Consider the following 12,258-nt stretch of genomic DNA (forward strand, 5'->3'; position numbering starts at 1 on the left):
CACATTATATTGTAAAGGTTATTAGACTGTTATTTTACTTTAGATCACATTGGGCTACAACCAGTTCAACGCCTTTGATTGTTAATATCTTCAGTATAATTTTTGCACTCCATAAAATCAGGCCGCGGGCCAGATTGGAACCTTTGGAGGGCCGGTTTTGGCCCACTGGCCGCGTGTTTGACACCTGTGATGTAGTGGAAACGCAGCATAAGGCTGCAGTGAGTCGATGCAGTAATTCAGTCTGCTACCATGACAAGTGTATCAGATTAGGTGACATATCAGACATGTTGCCAACTCCCTAACAAATAACAGCACCTTTCACATGTGTGATGTAACTGAGAAGGCAAACTGTACAAATTTGCTGTATGTATCAGTTCAGTCATGCAGTGGTCTGGCTCCTCTGATGGAATAAGGGCCCATATTTCCATTTGGCAGTGGCAGGATGGGTATTCTCCTTAGCTCCACTGCAACAACTACTTCTAAGCTGCAATCACACACTGAAAATAGCAAGTTCTAACAGATATACATATTTTCAGCACATTTTTCATGCTTCTATGTTCCACCAAAATAACTAAACAACTACACTATTGCAGCCGTGCTGTCACTGCACCCTGGACCCACTGACTCCCAAGACAAGTGGGATTTTTCTGAAGAAATTTTCTCATTACTTCAAAATGAGAGTGGGTGGTGGCAGACCTACAGCACTGGGACAGTGTAAGCAAAGGGTGAAGATAGATCTGGATATGTGACCTTTGTCCCACAGTGCAGATGTCTACGCCTTTAATTCAAGAGGGTAAAAATGGAAGTGGTCCATTCCAGATGGTGCTGTTGTATAAGGCACTTCAACATGCTACAGGGGTTGGACAAAATAATGGAAACACCTTAAAAAAATCAACAAAATATAATTTAATATGGTGTAGGTCCGCCTTTTGCGGCAATTACAGCCTCAATTCTCCGAGGTATTGATTCATACAACTTGTGAATTGTTTCCAAAGGAATTTTAAGCCATTCTTCAGTTAGAATACCCTCCAACTCTTTTAGAGACGATGGCGGTGGAAATCGACGTCTTACTTGAATCTCTAAAACTGACCATAAATGCTCAATAACGTTGAGGTCTGGGGACTGTGCCGGCCATACGAGATGCTCAACTTCATTAGAATGTTCCTCATGCCATTCTTTAACAATTGTAGCTGTATGGATTGGGGCATTATCATCTTGAGGTGAAGGTGTTTCCATTATTTTGTCCAACCCCTGTATGTCACTTCAGATACAGCCTCCACTTTATTATGTAATATAGGGCTGCGTGGTATACACAGTATGACAGTAGAAATGATATATATTTGGCCACAGTAGAGATTTGTGCTCTACCGTCATATCGTCGATGACGACATCGCACCTGCCTCTGTGTGAAAATGGCCGCAAGCACGGTAACGGCAGAGGAGGAGCTGGTTAAAAAAAAAACGTGCTACATCCGTGATTTGGACGTGGTTTGGGTTTAAAAAGTCGGATGTTGAGCAGAAAAATGTTATCTGCAAGATGTGTGGAGTAACTGTGACCACCAACAAAGGTAACACAAGCAATTTATTTTACCATTTGAAATCAAAACATGTGCTCGAGTATGCAGAGAGCCAGAGGCTGCGCTCGGCTCAAACACCAATTCAGTCTACGAACACGGGAGGAAAGAAAAAAGTTTCCCCCACTACCCAACAACAGACCTCCATTGCACAAGCCTTTTCCAAGAGTACTCTTTATGACAGAAAGAGTGCGCAGTGGAATGACACAACAAGAGCCATCACAACACACTTGTGCAAAGACATGGTCCCTTTCCAAACAGTGGAGCACAGCGGGTTTAAACACATCATTAAAACCCCTGATCCACGATACGAGCCTCCAAGCTGCAAGTATTTTACTGAGACCGAAATGCCCAAACTGTACGGCAAGCTCCGAGAGAAAGTTGAGAAAGACCTCCGTGAATTAACATACTACGCGACTACAACGGACTTGTGGTCGAATCGCACCATGGAGCCTCATATCAGCCTCACGATTCATTACATAAGTGATGAGTGGAAACTGGCCAGCAGGTGCTTTCAGACCTCGTATTTCCCTGATGACCATACGGGTGAGGCAACAGCAGAAGGATTAAAGGATGCGCTGGAGTCATGGGGCCTCAGGGAAGAATCCCAAGTCTGTATTACCACCGACAACGGCACAAATGTGGTAAAGGCAGTGACGCTAAATGACTGGAGAAGACTGCAGTGCTTCGGCCACAGGCTGCATCTCACCATTGCTGGGTTAAAGTGCAACATTATACACTATGATTTGCATTTCCAATTTTCAATAGTGTGTGTGTGTCAGCCTCCTAGGGTGATTCACAATGTGGACACTGATAAGGATCATTTTAACTTTCACACCTCCATGGTGTAAAATTATTCAGATTCATTAATTTAATCAGTTATTAGATAACTGTATAGTATTTTTATGTTTTGTTGAAGAGAGGTCTGATCCTCTGTAGGTGAAACTAAACTAATAACTTTTATCTTTGTTAACAGAGAAAAGTGTGGAAGATCCTCATGTGGAACGAGCAGTTGGCATGTGTACAAAGATTGTGAGTGCTTTTTCATATACATGGAAGAGAGAATTGGCGGCTGCCCAGGCTGACCTACACCTGCCTCCTAAGGCTCATCACCGAAACTTGAAGTATTGTTTACAGTATCCACTTTACTTTTGTAAGAATTTGTGTACTTCTGAGGCACTATCCTTACTTCTGTTGTTCTTCTGCACAATAAATGCTCCAAAAAATTACATTATATCTTTGTTTTGTTTGTTTGTTTGGTTTTTTTTATAATCAATTTAGCTTTGCTGAGGGACTACAAAACCCATTCAGAAACACTTCCATTTTAAGTTTTACACCATGACATTTATACCACGATATATACCGCTACCGTGAATGGATTCAATTTATACCGTGATATGAATTTTGGGTCATACCGCCCAGCCCTAATGTAATATCTTTCCTAAGTATAGACACAGTTTTTAACCTGTGACTATGGCTGCATTAACAGTGTGATAACGCATTGGAAAAAAACCTAAAAAAATCAAAAATACAATTGAACTGATCTACAGTAACATGAAGAGAACATTTTGGGCAATTGATCCTTCAAACAGAACTCAAAGCACCGGTGAACATTACACCAGTGTCTTTTTAAAAACCATATGTCTGCTGTGAACAGGTCTATTCTGCAGACTTAAATGTATGTAGCGAATGAGACCTTGACACTTACAGATCAACATTTTTCTGCTGCACAGCAGCAATCTTCTTGCTTGGTGCTAAACCCCTCATCTTTCCCTCAACATAATGGTCCCTGGAAAAGAAAAAAAAAAAACCATGAAGATTAATGAATACATTTAATCTGTGTTTTCACTGATTAAACACCACATTCAAGACAAGGCTAAAGTTGCTTTTCAGTTTTAAAAGGGACTGTCAGAAGCACTCTCTAACTCAATCCATGATGAAAAACAAACTGACAAAGTCCAAATCATGCTCCTTATTTGAAAGAAATTGATCAAATATATTTTAGACATCAGCGTGGTAGTTTTACACAATAAAATCATCCTGTCATCTCTACTGACTGGTTACACAAGTGCAAACTTACTGATTAGCCTTTTGAAGTTCTTTTTGTTTTGCAAGGTTGCTGTCCACATATTTGAGTACTCTGCTTTCAGGAACCCATTCATCCCAGCTGTAAAAGAGAAAAAAATCCTGGTGAAGCTCTGCCGTTCTGAAAATATAAAAAAAATCTTTATACCAGTTCAAAGGAAAAAAACAAACACTGAATGGCTACAGTGAAGATCAGCTTACTTTTTGTTCCATCCGCTGTAATGAATGAAATATTTGATCTGCTTATCCTTTATGTTGATCTTTACACACTGTAAAACACAAAAGCACACATATCTGGGTCAATAGTTGGATGCCATTTGTTTAGCTGTTAATAATAAACCAATTGCAGATGTAAAGTATTGAAACAAACCTTTGCTTCATAGAGCAATGGCCCATGAAAGCACAGGACTCTTTCACCTGAGGGCACAGAAAAACAGCATATGCTATTGTAATATTTCTATTTATCATGATGTACACTTTTTTTTATGTCATTTTGTTCACATTCTTCATTACAACACTTCCAAATGCTTTAATGTCTTGTTCTTTTACTTAAGTTCAGTCATGTAGCCAACATTTTCATGCTGAATAAATATTTCATTGTGTTTAAGGTCAGATTTGTGAAATGTGCTGCTGTTTGGCGTTTCTCATGTTCTGACCGTAAAGAAAAATTTAAAGCCACGAATAAATTCTTGGACAATAAAACGTTTCATGGCTGACTAATCTGTTGACTATTTTCTCAAGTGATTGTTCTATAAAATGTCACATGTCGAGTGGTGAAGACAGGGTTTCCTAAAGCTCATCATGGTGTTTTCAAACAGTTTCTATAAATCACAGTGGTCATATTTAGTGTGACCTCCCATTGCACTTAACATGTCTTTAACCCTTTGGTTCACACAATATAAGATTTACTGCATTCATTTTCTGATGTTTTATACCATGTTTCATTTAATGCATGTCAGACGTTTCCAAATGTTTGTGCTGTTTCTTGTCATGGGGTCAGAGGTCACATTAAATAGTGACTTTAACCTTTACAACAAATTTAACTCAGTTTTGTGTGTCTTTTACAGCTGTGCACATTTGTCCTGTATTTTCTTGTTGTGTCTGAAGAAAAGAGAATGAGAAAAAAATATGAACAATCCTTTCAACCCTGCCAAAACAACAAAGCTATATATGGCCTATGACTTCTGGATGGTACTGTATGGAATTCTAATTTAATCAATGATAGTTTTCTATGGTGTTCTAGATGGTATCACCTTTTTTTTCCATCTCTTCTGTGAATTCTATTTAGACGGCATCCTGCTCTCACAACACTCAGTATTAAAATGAACAACTCTAACATAAAATCTGATGTGTTACCGTCATGTTTCGTCGATTACTAATAATTAAAACCTCAAAATAACTGAGTCCTCACCTTTCACTGAGGACTAAAAACCTTTACACTTGAGAGAAATCATAAATTGACATTCATCAGCTTTTGTTAACATGTTTTTTGTTTTACCGTGGCAACATTTTTGCTTAATTGTGATGGAAAAAACACATGCTGTGACCCCAACATGTCAGCATGCTCAAGTGAAATCACAGGTTAAATCTCACTGTTCATGCAGAAATACTGTTTTCAGCTACTCTTTTGTGTCTCACTGATAAAGAAATATTTCACAAATTGGCTAAAATTTACTTAGGGGGTCAAATGAGTGGTCATTTTTGTCAAAAAAAAAAAAAAAAAAGTTGTAAGAAATACATAGAACTGTGTTGAAATAATGCTAATACATTTGTGCACAGACTACTGATATTATTTGACAGTGGAAGCTATATTTTCAGAAATATTGGATTTTGAATAGCACGTGTATGTGAAAACTTTTGCTGGTGGACGGACGAGACATTACCCATGATGATCTGGCCAGTACCAGTACTTTATTAGAAATAAACTTATATTCTTGCTATTGTTAATTCTCCTCTTATTCATAAATGTTAGTATTGTGGATCTAAAACAATAACAGCTGACACAAAAACACAAAATGTGGCAGTGGACGGATGTGACATGGTTGTTACAGATCCCATCATACTGATGCTCGGCAGCCATGTCACCGTTTCCACAAATGTTCCCTGTGCAAAAACTAGGATCAGAATTACTTATTGTATAGTTTATCATCATACTAAAGAGGAAATAACAATATAGAATTATTTCTTTATAAGAATGCTTATTATTAGAAAACTGTTGATTTAAACAGTGACGTGTGACATTCTTAATGTATGTATTGGTGTAACATAAGCAGGATGGATCAGCACCATACTCCATATTGCAACCTGTAAAAATAAAACATGTGATACGTAGTATAGAATCTGGTACGAAAAATTGGGGAATCTAAAAGAATAGAATATTTGTTTTTCAAGTAAATTCAGTTCAAATATAACTTGGCCATTTGTGACATGAAAATGTAGCATTAATTGTGATGAAATTGGACATTTTCGACCTGAAAACATAGTTCATATGACCATCAACATGTTGACACAGAACTGAAATCCTGTGAATTTACATAACTTGCATTTACCAACACAAAGTTCCTTTGGGGATTCACTTAGATTGATTTCTTATGCACAGACAGAAATAAGACCTCTAAGCACATTTTAGTCGGTTCACATGTTTTTTGTTTTACCGTGGCAACATTTGTGCTTATTTGTGATGGAGAAAACACATACTGTGACCCCAAAATGTCAACGTGCTCAAGTGAAATCCCAGGTTAAATCTGACTGTTGGAGCAGAAATACAGTTTTCAGCGGCTCTTTTGTGTCTCACTGATAAAGACAGATTTTACAAACAAGCTAGCTGAGCGTTAGCCTCCCGTTAACATGTCATTAGTCCCTTGTCTGAGCTGGACCACACTTCATATGTGTCCTAACAGTTTGTACAGACACAAGGCCATTAAACTGCAGTTCTTCAGTAAAGTGTCTTTCCAGTGTGCTTCCCTGGAGTCCACTATTGTCAAGCTCCTGCAGCAGCAACAACAACAACAACAACAACAAACCCGCCCCCCTTCTACAAACGACTCCTCTGTCTCTTTTTCTGTACAGACCTTCTGTAAATTTAGGTTTAGGGTCCTGTTTTGGCGCCATTCACAGACTCAGCTGGTCGGATCTCTGAATTATCAAACTGGTGCATTGCCAGAGTCCATTTCTTCCGGGCACAAACACCTCCGACATTTGGAGCCAAAGCGACGGAGAAGAAGCTGAGGAAGGCCCGCCCGCCTCCTGGTCACATGACCGCAGGGAGGCGGGGACATGGTGCTGCGTTCACTGCTGCTCCCGAGGCTCGTACAAACAAACACCGGCCTGGAGACCACACGAAGGTTTTGATTCCATGACAAATGCCCAAAAGACAAATGCAAACAACCTTCATGCAAAAATAGGACCAATGGCCCTGTAGTTTACCGGCCACATTAAAAGCTTTGGGAAATGGATCCATATGCCATTTATTATCACCCAGTTCTGTGTATTTATTCTATTACAGAAATAGCCCATGTTTTGGTCATATTCCAATCAGATCTGTAAAAAAATCAAATTCCAACTTGATATCATTGATACTGATTTATTGGATCAATCCACTTCCTATCTGTTATAACGGGAACATTTTTCAAAGTGGCACCAAATCCAGAATCAGATCCGGATTGAAATAATTTCAATACCTTGTGCTGACATCATCATACAGAAGCTGTACAGGGTGGGGAAGCAAAATGTACAATATTTTGAGGCAGGGATTGAAAGACAGTGTATGACCAATTAGTTTATTGAAAGTCATGAGAATTTATTTGCCACAAGAAAACTGACATAATAGAAAATGTTTTTATTCTATGTGTCCTCCTTCTTTCTCAATAACTGCCTTCACACGCTTCCTGAAACTTGCGCAAGTTTTCCTCAAATATTCGGGTGACAACTTCTCCCATTCTTCTTTAATAGTATCTTCCAGACTTTCTGGTAATAGTTTTGCTCATAGTCATTCTCTTCTTTACATTATAAACAGTCTTTATGGACACTCCAACTATTTTTGAAATCTCCTTTGGTGTGACGAGTGCATTCAGCAAATCACACACTCTTTGACGTTTGCTTTCCTGATTACTCATATGGGCAAAAGTTTCTGAAAAGGTATGGATAATAGTGTTAGGTATGATTATGACATCAATATATGTTTGGTTTCAAAACAATTGACGTAGTGCCTGCTGAGAAAAAACAACTAAATGTTGATTGTAAATTTTGCTTCCCCACCCTGTATACCAAGTTTGAAGTCAATCAGAACTGCAGTTTCGGAGAAAAAGACGATTGAAAGTTTTTCCCCATAAGAACCCATGTTAAATTTTCCGTAAATTCCCGGATCCAGAAAAAGATCCTGATCAGCATGTGGACATTATGTTTTGGTCATCTCCCCATCAGGGCTGGACTGTAGAAATTTACACTGGATATCATTTATATTTACTAAGTTATTGCATCGATCCACTTCCTATCTTTTATAATGGGGAAATTTTTCAAAGTGGCACCAAATCCAGAATCAGATCCAGATCCAAATAATTTCTCTAACCTTTGTTGACATCATCATAAAGAAGCTGTATACCAAGTTTGAAGTCAATTGGAATTGTAGTTTGGGAGAAGAAGATGATTGAAATTTTTGTAACGGATGACGGATGACAGACGACGACAGACGACGACGGATGCCGCATGACGACAATAGCTTATGGTCTGTCCAACGGTAAGCTAAAAAGAGACAAATGCCCACAATTTGTAGTATGGCATTATTCCAATGGGGGAACTATATGAAGTATGCAAATATTAACCCCTAACCCTAACAATGTATATAATTTTGTTACTTGTATTGCTAATAAAATATAATCAAATAAAGTTGTGGGCATTTGTCTCTTTTTTCATTCAGGTTGTGGGCATTTGTCTGCGCACCAAAGGTTTTTGGAGCCATTCCTTCTGGTGTGTGTATGCTTTTTAAAAATCAACAGAGGCTCGATATTCACGAACTGACTCCTTTATCTCCACATGAAACACCAGCAGGAAAGATTTGTTTCTCTAGTTATCCTGTTAATAACAACAATTCCATACGAGCGTTATTCCAAAAAAGATATTACAACATTACCCTGTGTTATAGCTCATTGGAATAGGTTGGTAGATGATATACCATGGAAAAAGGTCTGGCTTCTCCCTGACAAATATATAATTACCAGTAAAGTTAAAGAAATATCCTTTAAACTCCTTCATAAATTCTATCCAGCTAAATCTTATATTAAAAATAGATTTAAAAAAAAATATATTGATATAAACTGTAGCTTTTGTCATGAATGTCCTGAAACTGTTGTTCATTTGTTTTGGCACTGCCCTATTGTTAAAACTTTTTGGCAAAAACTTGTGATTTTATTCATAATAACATTGGAAGAAATTTTATGTTGTTGTGGATAAATGTATTGTTTGGCCTATTTGAAAGAAGCTTGCTCAAAAGTGGACTACTATACTTGATAAATTTTTTATTTTGATGTCGAAGTTTCACATTCATTATTGTAAATACTCAGCAAAAAAGCCACGCTTTACTGCATTTTATCATTATTTCAAACCATACATTCTCTCAATTAGGTATTCTAAAAAGCAAAAGGCAATCAAAATTGTTGAAATTTGTACTTCCCTTGGTATATTCATCTGAATTCTGAACTTTGATACTCCTGGTGTAGGTTGGCGTACTTCTTTCTCTTTTTCCTGTCTTTCCTATCCTCTTTTTCTTCTGTCCTTTCTTTCTTTACATGATTGTAGGTAAGCATTTGTATAATGTCCTTCATTGCACATGTTTTTCTTTTGTATATTTGATATGAGAAAAGAGGAAGCTGTTTTCATATAGTGATTACAACTGAGCAGTTATATAATGACTTCTTTTACATCTGCTTACTTTGTATGGTTATTATGAAAAGTCTGTATTTGTCATGTAAACTGTATTGTTCTTAATAAAGTGTAAAAAAACAAACAAACAAACAAACAAACAAACAAACAGACACCAGGTGGAAAATGAACCCATGTCACAAAACAAGCGGATAGAGACAGAAGGTCAGCCGCATGCTGATTGGTTGACCGATCCACGTGACTAAACCCTTCCATACTGTTTATACGTGTACGTGGTACAGTTGAGTCAGACAGTGAAGCTAAAGAAAACTGTCCCCACGGACTCTTTGGATTCAAACTAATGCTCCGACTACATTCAGCTTGTTGTTTATTTGCTTGGTTTCTTAATTTTCTCAACTCAACCGAGATAAATAGTTGTTGTTGTTTTTTTTCCCCAATTGGTTTCTCATGTGTCGAAGTTGTGGTTGTGACCTGATGTGGTGCATGGTAGTCCACATGGACATGAATATTCAAATGGACATCCATGGTCTAACATCCATGCTCCGTGGTGTTATTAGACATCTGCTATTGGAGCTGCATGCACACCTGATCACACAGCTCACATACAGGTGACACAGAGTGGGACAGAAAACTGCACGTGTCTGTTTCTATCACTGGGCTCATGTTCACACTGGAAACCACCTACTCTGTGAAGCGACTGCAGCCGCGCTCAGACCACCTCTTCAAAGCGGTTTCAGCTCGATTGTTTAGTACCAGAACAGAGTGCGATTACTGCTTTCACATGCGAACAATCAAACCGAGCCAAAGACCTGTTCTGGAACAACGGCTCCAATCGATCCAGTTGTGAAAACACCCTGAAATTTTTCTTTGGTACTTTTCTTGTGGTTTAAAACAATCTCCCATTTTGTTGGTCAAACTTCTTATTCAGAGGAAATCTATCTTGAAGCGTATAGTCATGTGGATTGGTCAGCCAATCAGCGTGCGGCTGACCTTCTGTCTCTATTCACTTGTTTTCATGAACCGTCTACAGCAGGGGTCACCAACCCTGGTCCTCGAGGCCTGGTACCCTGCATGTTTTCCATGTATCCCTCTTCCAACACACCTGACAGTCATTACACTGGGTTACAAAAAAATGTTTTTTTGCAAGTTGTCTAGGTTTTTTCAACTGAATTAGGACCATTTTGCACCGCTAAATCCAAAAATGACATCTGTTTTTCTCAATCAGGTCAGGTTTTTTTGCTAATTTGATTTTGAAAAATTTGATCTTTTCACAAAATTGATTACATTTTTGTGACTTTATCAGTTGATTTTTTATATAGTTCTCACCCAAAATAGGTTTTAAGAGACAAAAACATCATTTTCTAACAGGATTCCTGTTAGGTACAATGGTGTATTCACCGCAGATGTAGCAGAATACGTCAGGCTTATTTTTGCAAGATCTTCTAGTCGAAGCCATTTCATTCACCTGTAATATTAAAAAAAAACATTAATCATAAATTGGCAAAAGTAAAATCTTCAGAACTCGTTTATTGCAAGAAATATGAAAGAATTTTGTATCATATGATGTGAAAATGCCCATAAATGTAAGCAAAAATGTTAAAAAGCCAATATGTAGCATAGTTCAGAAAGTTGGCCCGATTGAGCAAAATTAATGTGATTTTTGGATTCAGCACACCAAAATTATCCTAAATCAGCTCAAAAAACTTAAACAATAAATTTGTTGTTGACCAGTATTATCAGTCTTCTGCACAGCTTGATGAGAGGCTAATCATTTGAATCCGGTGTGTTGGAAGAGGGGTACATCTAAAACATGCAGGATACCGGCCCTCGAGGACCAGGATTGGGCACCCCTGGTCTACAGCAGGGGTGACCAACCCTGGTCCTAGAGAGCTACTGTTGTGGAGGCGTAAACAACAAAGAAATTCGTGGAGAATGGATAGGTTGTCCCCCCTCTGACTGAAACACAAGAACCTTTCCTAGTCATGTGTATTAAGTGAATTTTAAAGTTAATTTTCCTCCTTAAATTATAACCCCCCTCATGAATACTGAATACTTTCTGCATATTTGTGGGTAATAGATTATTTTTAGCTTTGTACATTATTTGAGCTGTTTGATAGTCCACAGTGTCTGTGAACTTGAGTAATTTTGACTGTAAGAATAATGAGTTTGTGTTCTTGGTAGCTAACGTTGTGAATGAGTAAACTTGACCCTCTCCACCACTCTGCCATCCGTTTGGCCACAGGTGCTCCTTTCTCCACTCACCATTGTCACCTGTATAACTTAAGGCGGCCATACACTGTGCGATTATTTCGATCGTTGCACGCAGCTCCATCTCAAACTGTGCGAATCAATCGTAAAGTCAGGCTCACAATTCATGTTCTCACACTGTACGGACCGATGCTTGTATGCGACCTGACTGCTCACACTGTAGGACCATACACCAGAGGACGCACCACATGTTCGAGTGTTGTATCCGGAAATACAACGTTAAAATACCAAGGAATCCGTAAAAGTGCATAGATGATTGTGTATTGGCGTGAGTCACGCACGAAATGGTAGTGCTAAACAAAAACCAACGAGCTGCTTTGGCAATATGTGCCATTATCTGTGAGGAATCAAAAAAGAAGAAAAGACGACGACATGTTTGGTGCAGGAATTGCTTGTCCAGACGTGGACAGTATGGGCTGTCAATCCTACAGCAGGAACTAGAGGTAAGCTGCGAA

General features: G+C 38.4%; 1 protein-coding gene across 1 annotated transcript in view; it reads right to left on the reverse strand.

Annotated features, from left to right (window-relative positions):
- LOC115416963 (mortality factor 4-like protein 1) overlaps positions 1 to 6,915 on the reverse strand; it is a 39,434-nt gene extending 32,519 nt beyond the window's left edge. Inside the window, exons 1-5 of the mRNA XM_030130854.1 lie at positions 6,730 to 6,915; positions 4,029 to 4,075; positions 3,860 to 3,927; positions 3,654 to 3,740; positions 3,282 to 3,362 (exon numbers count right to left, since the gene is read on the reverse strand). Coding sequence (XP_029986714.1) covers positions 3,282 to 3,362; positions 3,654 to 3,740; positions 3,860 to 3,927; positions 4,029 to 4,075; positions 6,730 to 6,769 — 323 coding nt within the window. The 5' untranslated portion in view covers positions 6,770 to 6,915. The remainder of the gene's footprint in view (positions 1 to 3,281; positions 3,363 to 3,653; positions 3,741 to 3,859; positions 3,928 to 4,028; positions 4,076 to 6,729) is intronic.
- Between the last annotated feature and the right edge of the window lie 5,343 nt (positions 6,916 to 12,258).

The sequence above is a fragment of the Sphaeramia orbicularis genome, chromosome 3, assembly GCF_902148855.1.
Source record: "Sphaeramia orbicularis chromosome 3, fSphaOr1.1, whole genome shotgun sequence".
NCBI classification, from domain to species: domain Eukaryota; kingdom Metazoa; phylum Chordata; class Actinopteri; order Kurtiformes; family Apogonidae; genus Sphaeramia; species Sphaeramia orbicularis.